The following is a 13,843-nucleotide window of genomic DNA, read 5'->3' on the forward strand; positions in this document are numbered from 1 at the left end:
TCAGGAATTTTTTTTATTAGATGTTTGCAGTGCATAACGCTACATTCTTTGTGTGGAGTTGGTTCGTGAACATAACACATCTTAATTCCTTTTTTCATCTCCTCTCCCTCCTTTCCCTCCCACCTCCTTCCACCTCTTGAACCACTTTCTTCTTGAGAAAGGTCTATTCCTCTACTTCCTATTATCTATCTCTTATTTTGCTCCTTATTTATAATTTGACTTTCTCATATAAAAGAAATCATGCAATATTGTATACATTTCAGTATGGAGATCCTCAAAAAAATTAAACATAGAAATTATATTTGTCCCAGCTGTTTCATTTTTGGTATCTTTTGGAAAGAATTAGAGACATGATATTACAGTGATACATGGATATCCATATTTGTAGCAGCACGACTCACAACAGCTAAATCTTGGAAGCAGCTTATATGTTCATCAAAGAATGAATGGTTACAGAAAATGCGTTATTTACACACAGTGGAGTACTACTTTGTCACAAAGAAGGATAAACTTGAATAATTTTTAGGAAAATAGATGCACCTTAAGACCATAATTTTAAGTGAAATGAATCAGACACACAAGGGTAAATATTGCATGGTTTATCTTATATGAGAATCCCCAAATGTAAATAGAGAGTAAAAATAAAAGATAGTTAATAGGAAACAGAGAGCTATGTCTTTCTCAGATGGAAAGGGATCAAGAGATGAATGAGGGAGACAAGGGAGAAGGGGATTTAAAACAGGAGTCAAGATGTGCTATATACATGTATCAACTTCCTACAAGGAATTTAAACATTATGCACTGCAAACACATTCTAATACAAATGATGAGAAATAAGAATCACTTCATTATTATCTATCATCCTTTCTATAGAGGGCCATCATTTAAAGGAAGGAATTAAATGTGGATGATAGAATACTCATTCATATTTCAAAACAGAGGAAAAACCTAATAGTAATCATAACAATAAGGCACCAAATTAGCAGCACATGACAGTTACATAGTAAAAGAGTTTCTGTAGTCTGCCATTTACTACAGTCTGGGCCCTAAAGTAAATAGAAGATAGCGAGGAAAGGACAGGTCATTATAGATTATCTCATTCCTAAATTTCAGTTAATGATTGATGACTAAAAGGCCACAGAAAAGAAATAAACTATCTTACATTTGGAATTGGTGGCAGAATTGGTCTTATAATATCTTTACATGTTTCTTTAGCTTATGTAGCTAAAATACATTCCCCATCCTCCCAAGATGCCTCTCCAATATTCAACAAGTCAAAGAGCTACAGGTGCACTAGTGCGAGAAGTTAGAATTGATGCAGATGTAGGGCATTGGTTCTCACTATACAGAATGCTTCCTTTGATTGCTGTAAATAGATTAAAGTATGAGAATGGGAGATTATCCAGCTGCCCTGACATAGAAAGATACACTTAATTCCAAGTGCTAAATCTGAAATTTTTTGTTTAAGTTATGTGTCATATGCATGATGGTGGTCTATAAAGAGCCTGGATACAGGATTCATTATCTTTTCCTTTGATCTAAAAAAGAAGAAACAGTAAATTTGGACAATGTCACATACAGAGTAAAGGAAATCATAATAGTGATGAAGACTATTCACAGAAATCCAATAAAACTATGTTCTTCTTGCAGAACACAAATGCAGACCTTTTCCAAAGAGTTGATTGAGGGTAAATGTTTTTTAACTAAAATATTTCAGACATTGCAAAATAGTGAAATGTCATGTTCTGCTCAGACTGCCAGCTGTTTGGAGATTAAGGACAGGAGTACATTACTACAACTTCATGTTTCTTTCCTTGGGAGAAAGGAAATCACTTTTTCCAATCACACAATAGCTAGGAGTAGAGCATATTGAAGACAAAGAAAAGAAGATCTCAGCACCTCAAAGCAGGATAAATGGGTTTATTTTCTAGGCAAGACAAAGTTGGACTTCAGTCAACAGGAATGTATCTGGCCCTTCTCAAAAACTATTAATGTGTCAAACAGCAATTATAATAGACTGGATATCAGTGGCCAACAGCTATCATCTAGCTATCTTAATGACTTTGCTTACCTATAGGTTTTGGAATGCATGCCAGAAATATAGATAATGCAATCCGGGCTATGGGACCATTCTTCTCCCCTCACCTGAACCTGACCAATGTCCTAAGGTCAAGTGCCCTACATCTTGTCTTAAGACTTACTATAGGGAGGGAGATATAAGAAGGCTAGACCTCCAAGCCTCCCAAATTTGGAGGAATTCCAAAATTCTAAACCAGGATGCATGTGCATCAGACCTGCCATCATGACTTGCAGTAATCTTGAAGGTTCATGCATGTGGACAGCATCTCCTACCTCCAATTATCATAGGGTGAATTATGGAAAAGAAAGTGCACAAGGAATGCAGCTGACATGACTTAGAACCCTGTCAATCATGTTGTCAATCATGCTCTGGAGAACCCCAATGGGATGCCCCCCCCAAACTGTCACAACATTTCAAACCCCTACATCTTGTGCCCTCAGCAGTTGTTGTGCCATTCTCTTTTCCCAGGCAGGAGTGTACTACTGCCTTAGCAAACTTTCCTGCTTTTTCCTTACTATCACATGCCACATACTCTTCTGTGCTCAACAAGCACAAGAACCTGGGAACCTGTCCCAGACTCCATCATCCACAGTAACACTGGGGTTACATGGCAGGCAGGATGGTAGTTACATCCAACATGGTTGTAATCATGGATCCTACAACAGCCCAAACTATTTCTACTGATTTTGCAGAAAAAAGCCATCCAATTTGGGGCTGGTTGCTCCACATTTGTCTCTGGGCTGTTTGTTCAGAAAGCTGATATTGAGGTCACTTTGCCAAACATTGTCAAATACCCAGGCTGGGTTACCAAGGATCACTGTCAATTTTGTGAAACTTAAAGTACACCGATCCTGCCCTCAGTTACTCTGATGACATAGATTTGAGACAATGGCCTGGAAATTTGTGCTGTTTATAGATTATTCATTAAATCTGTAGTGAAGCCAGATTTAGAAACCTCATGGCTGCTATAAAGTGAAGAAAGGTTATGTAAAATAAATGTAAAATATGGCTTTTCCCTGGGAATTTTGTGTGTGCAAGTTCTATCTACATCTATAACTAATTTCAACAAAAAATTCACTAGGAAAGAATTTAAGATAAAAAAGGAGGCTTAATTTATTTAAAAATAAAAAGCAAACAAAAAATTAATTTGCAAACTGGGAAGGTGCAGCCTTCATTACAAAAAAAGTACGCTCAAAAGGAGCAGAGATGGGCTGGCTTATATAGAGAAAGTTCTGGCCCAAGTTCTTACTCTGATTTGTTATGCAAATGAGGGATGCAAACCTGTGGGAAGCACTAGTTCCAACTGAGTGATTGCAAATTATGGCTCACTGGCCCCATCCAGGTGGCAAAATGGGGCTTTTGAGAGGCTGTTTACCTTGGCAGTTGAAACAAAAACATGCCCATGCAAGGGGCACAAAAGTTCAGTTTGTGATTCTTTCTGGAAAATGGAATATGTGTGTGACCCCATGTTTGCCAGTCAGCAAATGGCTACCAGACTCCATTTTGACTTTAAGCCCAATTAGCCACTTGAGTTTTTTCTTGGAGATTCAGTTGTTCTTAAGTCTCTCTCTCTCTCTCTCCCTCCCTCCCTCCCCTCTACACACATACACATCATAATATGAAATACCCCAGTATCGCAGAATTTTGTCTGGAGAAGATGAGAAGAGAGAGAGAGAGATGGGGATGTCCTGGAAACAAGCAATGTTTTATAAGCCATGATACTGAAAAGCAACAAAGGATGCAGTATTCTGACACACAAAAGGTGACTGTGTCCCAGGAACCTTGAGTTTCTTCACCTGGAGCAGGTGCTGCTGGGAATCACACCATGACTGCAGGGCAGTAGGGCAGAGGCTGAGAATGATGCGTCCTGACCAAAATACAGAAGCCTGGGGTCAGACTCCGAAACTGTCTCTTTTAATGAGTATAAAAGTCAGGGTGTACATGAGATAAGAATGAAAAGATACAAGATGCCAGGTAAAGAGGAACAATAGCCTCTTCATAGAAACAAACAAAACAACAAGGGCATTTATGTTATTAATAGATCATTCTTTGGGTAGAAATAGAGGAATACCAGAAGAAATTATCTTTCTCAAGAAAATAAAGAGAAACCCAAGTGTGTGTGTGGGGGGGGTCAGGTGCAGATTTTTTGACCTTTAATGAATACGTTCATCTTTGTGATAGTAGGAATGATGATAAAGTACTAAAAAGAAATGAAAGAATAAAGTTGCTTTTTAAATCCATGTGTAACTTGTGTTTCAGTCTTTGTGTGTGTGTGTGTTTCAGTTTTAAATGCAAATCTATAAACATTGTTCACTTAAACTATAATAAAAATATGATCTACATTTAAACATCTGTTCTTAAATAGTGTATATTTTATTTTCAAATCTTAGTGAATGTTCACACTGAATTTTATTAGATTGTGTTAGAGTGTCTTTTGGCATGTAAATAAAACATTGATTAGGTTGTAGTTTAAATCTTCAGAGCCACTAGATGGTATTGATGAAGTTCTTGTAGAGTATTTTGAAATGCAACTGGCTTTCCTCTCTAATTCCAAACATGATATATACACAATATTTTCACTTTTACAGTAAATTCTAGATCATTGTTCTGTCAAAGTCAATATCATAGGCTAATTTACTTTCCTCCTTAGACTATAGTTATAAAATTATATGAAAAAATTAAAACTATACTTCTTTACCAATATTGTAAAATCAACAATGTTGATTTTTTTGTTCCAAAATATCCTTGAAGTCTAGATTTACAATGTTTAGTACCTAGTGTGGAATCACTAACACACTCTTTTCTAGGGAAGTTCTCAAACAAAATTGTTCTGATAACTTCACATCTTCCAACAAATTTATTAGTACTTTTCTAAAAATATATATATGTCAATTTTAAGAGGATAAGCTTTTAAATGATAGTATCCAGATTACTAAATCAATAACTTCACTGTTACTCAAGTAAAGAAATGATAAAATATACACACAAAGTGCTATTTCTACTTCCTCTAGATCACAAGTTATTTACATTTTGAAGATTAATGAAAATGTATTTTCACAGTGACATGGGGGAGGATGAGTTATTTTGAAGGTCAATACTTAGTCAGTATGCAGTCCTTCAGACAAACATTTGGAAAAATATTTCCAAATCAGCTTGTATGGTGCTATTGCCCCAGCTGCCATAACTCTCACCTTGCAGTCCTCCAAATTTCCACATGATCCAGCAGTCTACATAACAGAGGTTTCCTATAGCTTGTTCCATGCTGTGGCTTTTGTCAGTTCTAGTCACTAATATTTAAATATCACCCTAGTACATGTGGGAATGTGTAATTATAAAGCAAGAAAAGAGTTTATTTCAGAGAGAGAAAATTCAGTGAGATTATTCTGAGAATAACAGAGCCATAGATAAAAGGGCTGCTCTAAGTCCCCAAGGATAATGTTGATCCTGAATAATAACTACCACTGGATCAGAAGGCATCAGACCCTGAAGTGGAGAAGGCTCTGTGAAATAAGTTCATTTCCTTAGTAGTTGAAATACACGATCACTTTTTAATCTGCTTTTGGCTCTAGTACGTAACATCGTCTTTCCATACATGAGTTTGAAATCACAAGTTCTTTAATTTTTAGTGAATTAAGAAAGAAGCACATTAATCCAAATCTTCAATTTTCACTTGTGCAGATGTCTTCTCATAAATCCAAGAAATTTCAGCACTACAGTGAGAAACAAAATATTTCCTCTTTGAAAATAAGCACATCCTTTGGATCCATTGATCTGGCCAAGTTCTTTACTGCTAAACCTGAAAATTACTTTATTTAAAAGTAATAATAAATATTATATTTGAAGTATAATCAGCAGTGTTCTCGGTTGCCCTTGCAGGCAATATCATGAATGTCGAGAGACTTCTGTCTCCACAAACCATCAAAATCCCTAACATTGGCACATCAGAGCTCTTTGTTGCAAGTTAATTGGGATTCTAAGTAGAATTCTTTAAGAATATTTGAGTCGTAAACTGAGAATTTGCATTCGTTCCACCAATATACAGTTGTATATCATTGTAATTCAAGGGGTTTGGTGTTTGATAGCCACCTTTGACCAAAAATGAGTGATTTTAATTCTACCCAAGAAACCTTTGGGAAGGAAAGGGGAAGTAAATGGAGCAAGATTTGATATGGATATCTACCAATTTTCCAAGATGAATGTATCTAAAATGTATTGCAAACATATACTAATAAAAACTTCTAAAGTGAAATAAAATTTCTTTTTATTCTGTAAAAGAAAAAGAAACATTGTTGATGAAAGTTAAAGAATAAAAGAGAAATAACTACTTGGTGTGGAATGGAAGGGAAGAAAATAGTTCTATATCCAGAAAGATGCCAATGATTCTAAATTTCATCCAATATAAAAGTATGCATTATACTTACAATAGGAATAAAACTGGGCACTTTACATATAGTTCTCATATACAATACTCACCTAAATTTTTGATTTATAGTGTTTAAAGAATTTTGCAAAAAAACCATGTGATCACTTACACATTTTTTAAAAATTTGTTCTTCTGGAGAAACTTTAATAGGACTTTTTTCATGACAATGTAGGGCCAGGGGTCTGTAGACAAGAAAATAGAATAGGGGGCCTCATTAGATCTTCCGGTTAATCCTGACTAGAAGGAGTTGAAACTTCACTAGAGGAATTCCCCTGGGAAATTGGTCCAGGACAGCGGTAGAGAAAGAGAAAAAAACAGATAAAGAAATGCACCAAATGGCCTTGGGACTTGCACCAATAGAAGAGCTGACAGGCAGGACACAGAGAGCCAAGAGCACAAAGCCAAGCTGAGAGGCCACCCCTGACCACCTCCAATGCGATACAGGGAGACATAAAGGAAGGGGTGCAGGCTAAATTTGGGGAAACCTCTTACACCTGTACACTGACATACACATGCATATGTATTCTCTCTAGGGTCACTACGTTATCCACTCTAGGCTCACTATATTCATCATCTAGAATACAATAGGTATCCACACATCCCCTTACTAACTCTAAACCAACCACGAATAAGGTACCCCCTTGCCAATGCACCACCCAACCCAAAGATAAGGCCCTAAAAAGTAGGTCAAAGACAAGTAAACAGACAAACGAGAAAGAAGCTGCACATAGACCACCGAAGAAATGACATTAGACAGGGGAGCCCAGAAGCCAATCCAATTATGGTAGGTTCTGGCTAGGGAGGAAATGTCCCTGCTGCCTTATAAGAGAGGCCAGAAGGGCCAAGGATGTAGCTCAGTGGCTCCACTGCCTGCCTCGCATGCTCAAGGACCCACATTCGATCCCTGGTACCAAAAAAAGAGAGAGGTCAGGATCAAAGGCCCTCAGGTAACCACTTTTCCATTTTCCCCCTGCTCCAGTTCTTATCAGAGCAGCTATCTATTCTCTCCTTTTCTCCTTTTCACTCCTTTCCAATAAAATTTTTCTTTCCTTAAACTTTGCATCTTGAATGCTTTTCTGATACTAAAGTTTATGATCCCACTGAGCTGCTCACCACGGCAGAGCCTTGGTGCTCGGCCCACCCAGGGACACAACATGGTGACCTAGAGGTAAGACGTTGCCAAGCCCACACCGTGTCCCATTGGCTTCCTGCACAGGACCAGCTACAGGAAGTAGCACCTGGACTTCCACCTGCCTGGGAGGTAGAGTCTCATTCCAAGGACTTCTCAAAGTAGATACACAAATAAAGAGGGCAATTTGGCAAGACACACTTTTATATTAACATCTAATTATTCATGACTTTAGGTAGCTGTAAAAATGCAATTTCTCAAGTGTTTTATATATATTTAATATTTTAATCAAAACTTTGAAATGGTGGATATAGCTATTTGATTTATGAAAGACACTAGCCATAACACCTAATTGGCAAGTTCTCATCATGAAACTAATTCTTGAACTAAAGAGTCAATTCACACTTGCTTTCTGTTAGAAAATGGCTGGCATTTATTATAAACAAACATATTAAACTGTGTTCTCATGACAAACACTGTCCTTCTGGATTGTCGTGCTGGAGACCAGAATAGCTGAGTGACTGAACGCGCAGTCCCTAAAGGATTCAGTCCTGATTTTGTCACTTTGGAGCTGAGTATGACCTCGGACAAGTCATTTAATTTCTCAATATCTAATTAATTTAATTAATTCCTCTCAAAGCAGCACCATTTTTATCTACACAAATGGATATACAACAGGGTTTTCTTCAAGAGTTTTTGTTTATAAAGAACTTTGAAGGCACCAATATTTGATACTTGCACATATATAAATATTATATATGTTAAGTAACGGAATAAATTTATATGGGTAAAGTTCAATGCTTTGCCATGATTGCATTACAGAAATGAAATTAATTACCCTTCCTTATAATATTTGTTACTGACCCTCTTTGTAGGTTCTACTCCTTTTTTGTATCTAGATTTATGATTCTTAACAATTTACATTTATTTACTCAGAATTCTATGCAAAACTTGGTCTTTCAACCTGAATACTTAGAGACTTACAAGGACAGAGAGGGAACTGACATCTTCCCATAGCCAGTTTCTGCCAGAAGGGTGCCATAATGACCCCAGCCAAAAGTAAAAAGTCATGGCTAATGGCTGTGACTTAAGAAAATCCTTGGGAGAAAACAGAAGAAAAACCTTATGAGCAAGCCATACTTCAGTTTGCAAAGATAAGACAGAAACATCCATAAGATTCCTTAATTTTCATCCACAATCCACTGAATTGCCATCATGTGGATGCCATATCTTTGTGTTTCACCGTGTGGATAATCGCTATCACCAGGGAAGTAGATTCAGTCATACCTTTTCTTCCAAGGTGTCAGTCTCCATCAAGGTGGAGTTCCTGTCTCTGCAGTCCTTTCTACTGTTGCTCCAGGTTTTATCTTCATTTATCGTGAAATGATAGCAACTGTTTTCGTGCGATTGTCATGTCTTAGGACAAGGATTACATTTGTGGTCTGAAAAGGAAATTACATCCAACAGTACAAATCCAGTGACTCTCCGGTGACCAGGGAAAGGTTGGAAACTACGCATAAATCATTTAATTGTACAATAGGATCTGAGAGCCCAAACCTCCGAAACAGTGTTGTTTTAAGGAGTTTTTGAAGATGAAATTATCCCTGGTTATGGGTTAGAGTGATGGGGATTCTCTTTTCAGAGTTCAGCCTTCGAATTACCAGCTATGCTTTTAACTTCTATAACAACATGCTCACCAGGTGGAGTTAATAAAATGAGAAGTTGAAGTATCCAGATTGGCATCATTCTAAGATGGTACCCAAATTTGTCTCCGTGTTTTCAAAATTATTAATGGATCTGTATTTTCCTTTATCTGCTGCAAACTCAGTATGACATCATGTAGGGGGTATTGATGAGATAACTCTCATACCTCAAAGTACCCCCATCAACAACTTAAATCAGAGCAATAGGTTCTATCTGACTGGTTAGCAGATCTCTTACCTGAAGTATGAATGATTATCTCTTTGCAGAGTTTAATGGCCATCTGCTCTTCCCTCTTCTGTAGGTTGGATACGTGTGATTTGAGAAATTCCTTCTCCATGGAAATGTTCTTATTGTTGTCCAGTTGCTGGGATAAATTATCCTGCTGGCGGTGAATGACTTTTGGGAGCTAACTGAGTTCCTTGGAATCTAACTTCATTTCACTAGACATCTGCAGAACTCCAAAATAAAACAGGAGGCCAGTTCATAATATTCTTTCTTTCTCAAAGAGTTCAATTATTCTCTTGACACAGAGATATTTTTTAGATTGTTTAATATTTGTTAGTAACTCTTAATAATGGAGATAAAATCAAGACTGAAACACACCAGATGCCTTTGTATTCTGAATTATTTATAGTTAATCTTTATAATCATATTCATTTTTGAATTATTATTGTACTAGTATTAAAATAATGAATTAGTAATTTTATATCTCACATTTGATCTAAGGTGGTATCAGGTAACTTTCCCTTTATATTGGAATTTTTAAATTGGAATTGTTGACATAATTATAGTTTTAATAGGAACAGAATTCTTTTTTTTTAAGATTATTCTTTATTGCACATTTGTTTATATGTCTGCTGCTTCTGGGTACAGATAAAACTGAAATATTGAGTTAGTTTCCATTATATTTCCAACAACTGAATTATAGCAGTGAATTACCTATATGTTCCCCTAGGGGTAGTTTTCAAAAACTAGAGCATTAACCTTCCTGATTTGTATATGTACTGATATGTATATGCACAGATTTAACATTTTTTAGAAAATTTAAACGAGGAACAAAATTCTTTAGGACTGCAGACTACCGGAGGAATAATTGTTCAAAAAAAATTTTGAAGCAGATTTTAATGGCATATCAAACCATTTTTAGTCCTGGGTCCATAAATATTCATTTTTATTGATTTATAAGCAGCACAATAAATGTATGAACATCTACCCTAAAAGCTCAGAATATTAGGGAAAAACTTTGCCCATCTGTGGTGAACCAATGAACATCTATCATTGCATCTTCATTCTTTCTTTATTGTCTTTGGTGCAGTAGGGATTGAACCCAGCACCTTCACACTGAGCTACACCCCCAGCCCTTTCCTATTCTTTCTTTTTTCTTTTGAAACAAGGTGTTGCTAAGTCACTAAGTTGTCCAAGCTGGGCTTGAACTTAACCACCTCCCTGCTTCAGCCTCCCAGTGTGCCACCATGCCCAGCTTCATGTTTAAAGTCTCCATCACTGTAAAAGATTTACTGCTAATTCTCATAATGTTGAGCTCTTGAATACTTGTTATCTCTGCTAGAACACAATTTTTTTCCAAAAGAATAAGCTACATCATAAACCTCTATCTATCCAAAGAGATTTGTTCAAATCTTAATTTTCCATGAGATCTTACACACACAAAAAGAAATTAGTGTCCTAGAGGAGATGTTAGAAGTTTTCAACATATAAGCTTTTTTGGCTGCAGGTCCCCTGAAAGTAACTTCTGTGCCAAAAAACTGCTTTTTATACCAACATCCTATAAGATATGTATTTTCAGGATGTTTTTCTGCTTATATCCAGGATGTTAGTCTGGGATTCTCACTCCCGGGGCACAAGGATGGGTCAGAATCCAGAGAATAACTCTCTGGCTTAGGCACTGGGGAGTAGGGCTTCTAATGTTCTGCAGAGATGGTTCAATTCTCTTTCTCCTGGGTTTGACATGTCAGGGGTCTCTCCCTCCTTGTCTGTTTGCAGTTCTTATTCGTACAAGTCAGATTGTTGCTGCTACTTAGATGGTTTCTCTATACTAGAAAGTTCTAGATTAAGTTACTCCTATGTTAAATCTTCAAGGTAAGTGAAATGGCGTGCCTTGTTTTAAATACATCTCCCTTGATCCCCTGATTGTCACCATTGGAATAATAGGTGGGCATGTGTCTAGGCAGAAAAGGGCTCCTTATCCTAAGTATTAAGTAGTAAAGTAAAAGTCTTCTTAGTGGGCCTATTTACTTTATCAACAGAAAATAATAAATGTGGGGCAGAATCTTCATAATCATAAAATATGTCCCTTGCTGGACATGGAGATGGTGACAGATCAGAGGTTGCAGAAGAGTATTAGAGGATTCAGGATGTTAATAATCTGTTTGTAATCTTAGCTAAATTTACATGGCTTACAAATATGTTTCCTAATCACTTTTCTTTCTGTTGTGAATGTACTTACTCATAACACCCAAGGTCACTAGCCCAATCAGCAGCAGCAGGCAAAGAGTCAGCAGACTGAGGGCAGCCTCAGCAGGGAAGAGAGCTGGATTCCCTGGAAAGCCAACAGAGGTATGAGCCAAGGGAGCTGCCTGGAGCCCCTGCATTTGGGTGGTTCATTTCTCCCATTTAGGAAGTATCCAGCTACTAAACTTTCTCTACTTTCTTCATTGCACTCTTTAGAAAATGCCTGGCATGAAGTTCAATAAGAACCCAATCATCTATCCTCCTCCATTTTTCTGCTACTGTCTTGGTTTTGAACAGTAATTTTCTTCAGACTTTCACACTTCTTTTCATCATCACCTTCCATTCTTTTTCTCATTCACTGATTTCATAATGCTATGTTGTGAAAACTATTTCTCTGGATGATGCTAAGAATCAGCAAGACTTCAAGTTTCTAGACTACAAATTTCCAAGATGTAGGTGGCTCTACCTGCCTTATAATAGTGGATACTACTTTTAAAAAGTAACTTTTATTTTCAAAAAACAACTTTCATCCATTATTCATGGTATATCCCTAAAAATGACGAATAAACTCTGAACAAAAAATGACAATCTAACCTACAAACAGTAGTACAGACCAGAAAGTCAGTACATAATTCTTCATATATATATATTTATTATATACATTATATATAATATATAATACATATTATATATAATTTCTCCTACTTTCTTGTTCCTTGATTCAAGTCCTAATTGCATCTAGTTCAATGTTTTAATAGAGTTTAATAGATTAATACAATGTCCAGGTTTAATAGATTTTAATATATTAATACAAGTCCAGGTGCACCATCACATGAATTAGAATCTAAAGCAAAACAAGGCTCAAGTGCATAGTCACCTTTATTAGACATATGCAGAATCTGTTCTCATCATATTTTTGTATAGCTTTCCCCCCAACTCTTGCCCATAAACAAACAAAAACAAATCTAAAGAACAGAGGAAAGTCTTTCACATAATTCAGTTGATTTGGAACATCCAGAACAGCCACAGCTCTCCTTAAGCTAGGGATGTAGACTTACACACCCAGCTGATATCAGGCCATGGGACTGCATTTCCTCCACTGGAGTGTAAGGAATGAGCTGAAGGCTGGGACCCAGGCTGGGCTCTGCAGCACGTCAGTTTATGTAAATTTGATTAAATCATTTAATTTCTTTCAGCCTCAGTTTTCTCATCTATGTGGTGGAGAAAACACCAATATTGTTCCATTTACTTCACATTTATATTCTAATAAAGATATGATGTAATACATACATGGTACTATGCAGGTATTGTTTTTATTGATTCAATATTACAAATTTGGCTTTGGATTTCTACTACCCTAAATTAAAAATAATACTTACAAACCAAGAAAGTATGTAAAGGTGCATATCTCCAATGATGAATGTCATTATATCGTACACCTAAAATGTACCAATAAAAGGATAAAAAAAAATACAGAGATTAGTTTTTGTCTATTTCTGACCTGTACATCTTCCAGTTTTTCCCTTCAGTTATTTAAGCCACCTAAAAGAAAAATTTCCTCTACTTTCTCTATTTTAAAACCTCCAATATGGGTTCTAAAAGAATATTCCTCTCGCATCTCTTACAAGGGATAAATAAATGTTATTTATAAATAGAAATCTCTTGGTTCCCAAACTCAATCTCTGACACATCCAAACCAAAGTTTTACATTATAATGTAAAGCTTCACGAACATGTTGATATCACACAATTGAAAGAAGTCCTCAAAGCTACACATTTTCTCTTCAATATTGGAGGCCTTCACTCTACCATCTGTTCCACAATGATTTGTCTCCATTTTTGAGATTCTTCTGCACATGTCTCTTTAGCATCAGCATCAAAGCCAACATCTCAAAGCCAAAACACCTGTCATTTCCAAGTTGACAGCTTGTTTTATCTGAACTCCTACCTCTTTTTTTAAGGTTATTTCTGTCCTGGTTTTTTCTTGCTCTAGAAGAATCCTGAAATGTGAGGGTCATGTAGGTCACTTTGTGGGACAT

General features: G+C 36.5%; 1 protein-coding gene across 1 annotated transcript; it reads right to left on the reverse strand.

The window, feature by feature from the left end:
* Window positions 1–5,726: 5,726 nt before the first annotated feature.
* Clec12b (C-type lectin domain family 12 member B) lies at window positions 5,727–13,843 on the reverse strand. Its single transcript, XM_004845929.2, is given in 8 exon segments — window positions 5,727–5,806; window positions 5,809–5,876; window positions 8,617–8,637; window positions 8,639–8,730; window positions 8,920–9,074; window positions 9,574–9,792; window positions 11,801–11,893; window positions 13,753–13,843. Coding segments are annotated over 8 exon segments (819 nt in total).

Source organism: Heterocephalus glaber, unplaced genomic scaffold (genome assembly GCF_053883595.1).
Source record: "Heterocephalus glaber isolate CG9 unplaced genomic scaffold, H.glaber_assembly_v1.0 deba00001444, whole genome shotgun sequence".
NCBI classification, from domain to species: Eukaryota; Metazoa; Chordata; class Mammalia; order Rodentia; family Bathyergidae; genus Heterocephalus; species Heterocephalus glaber.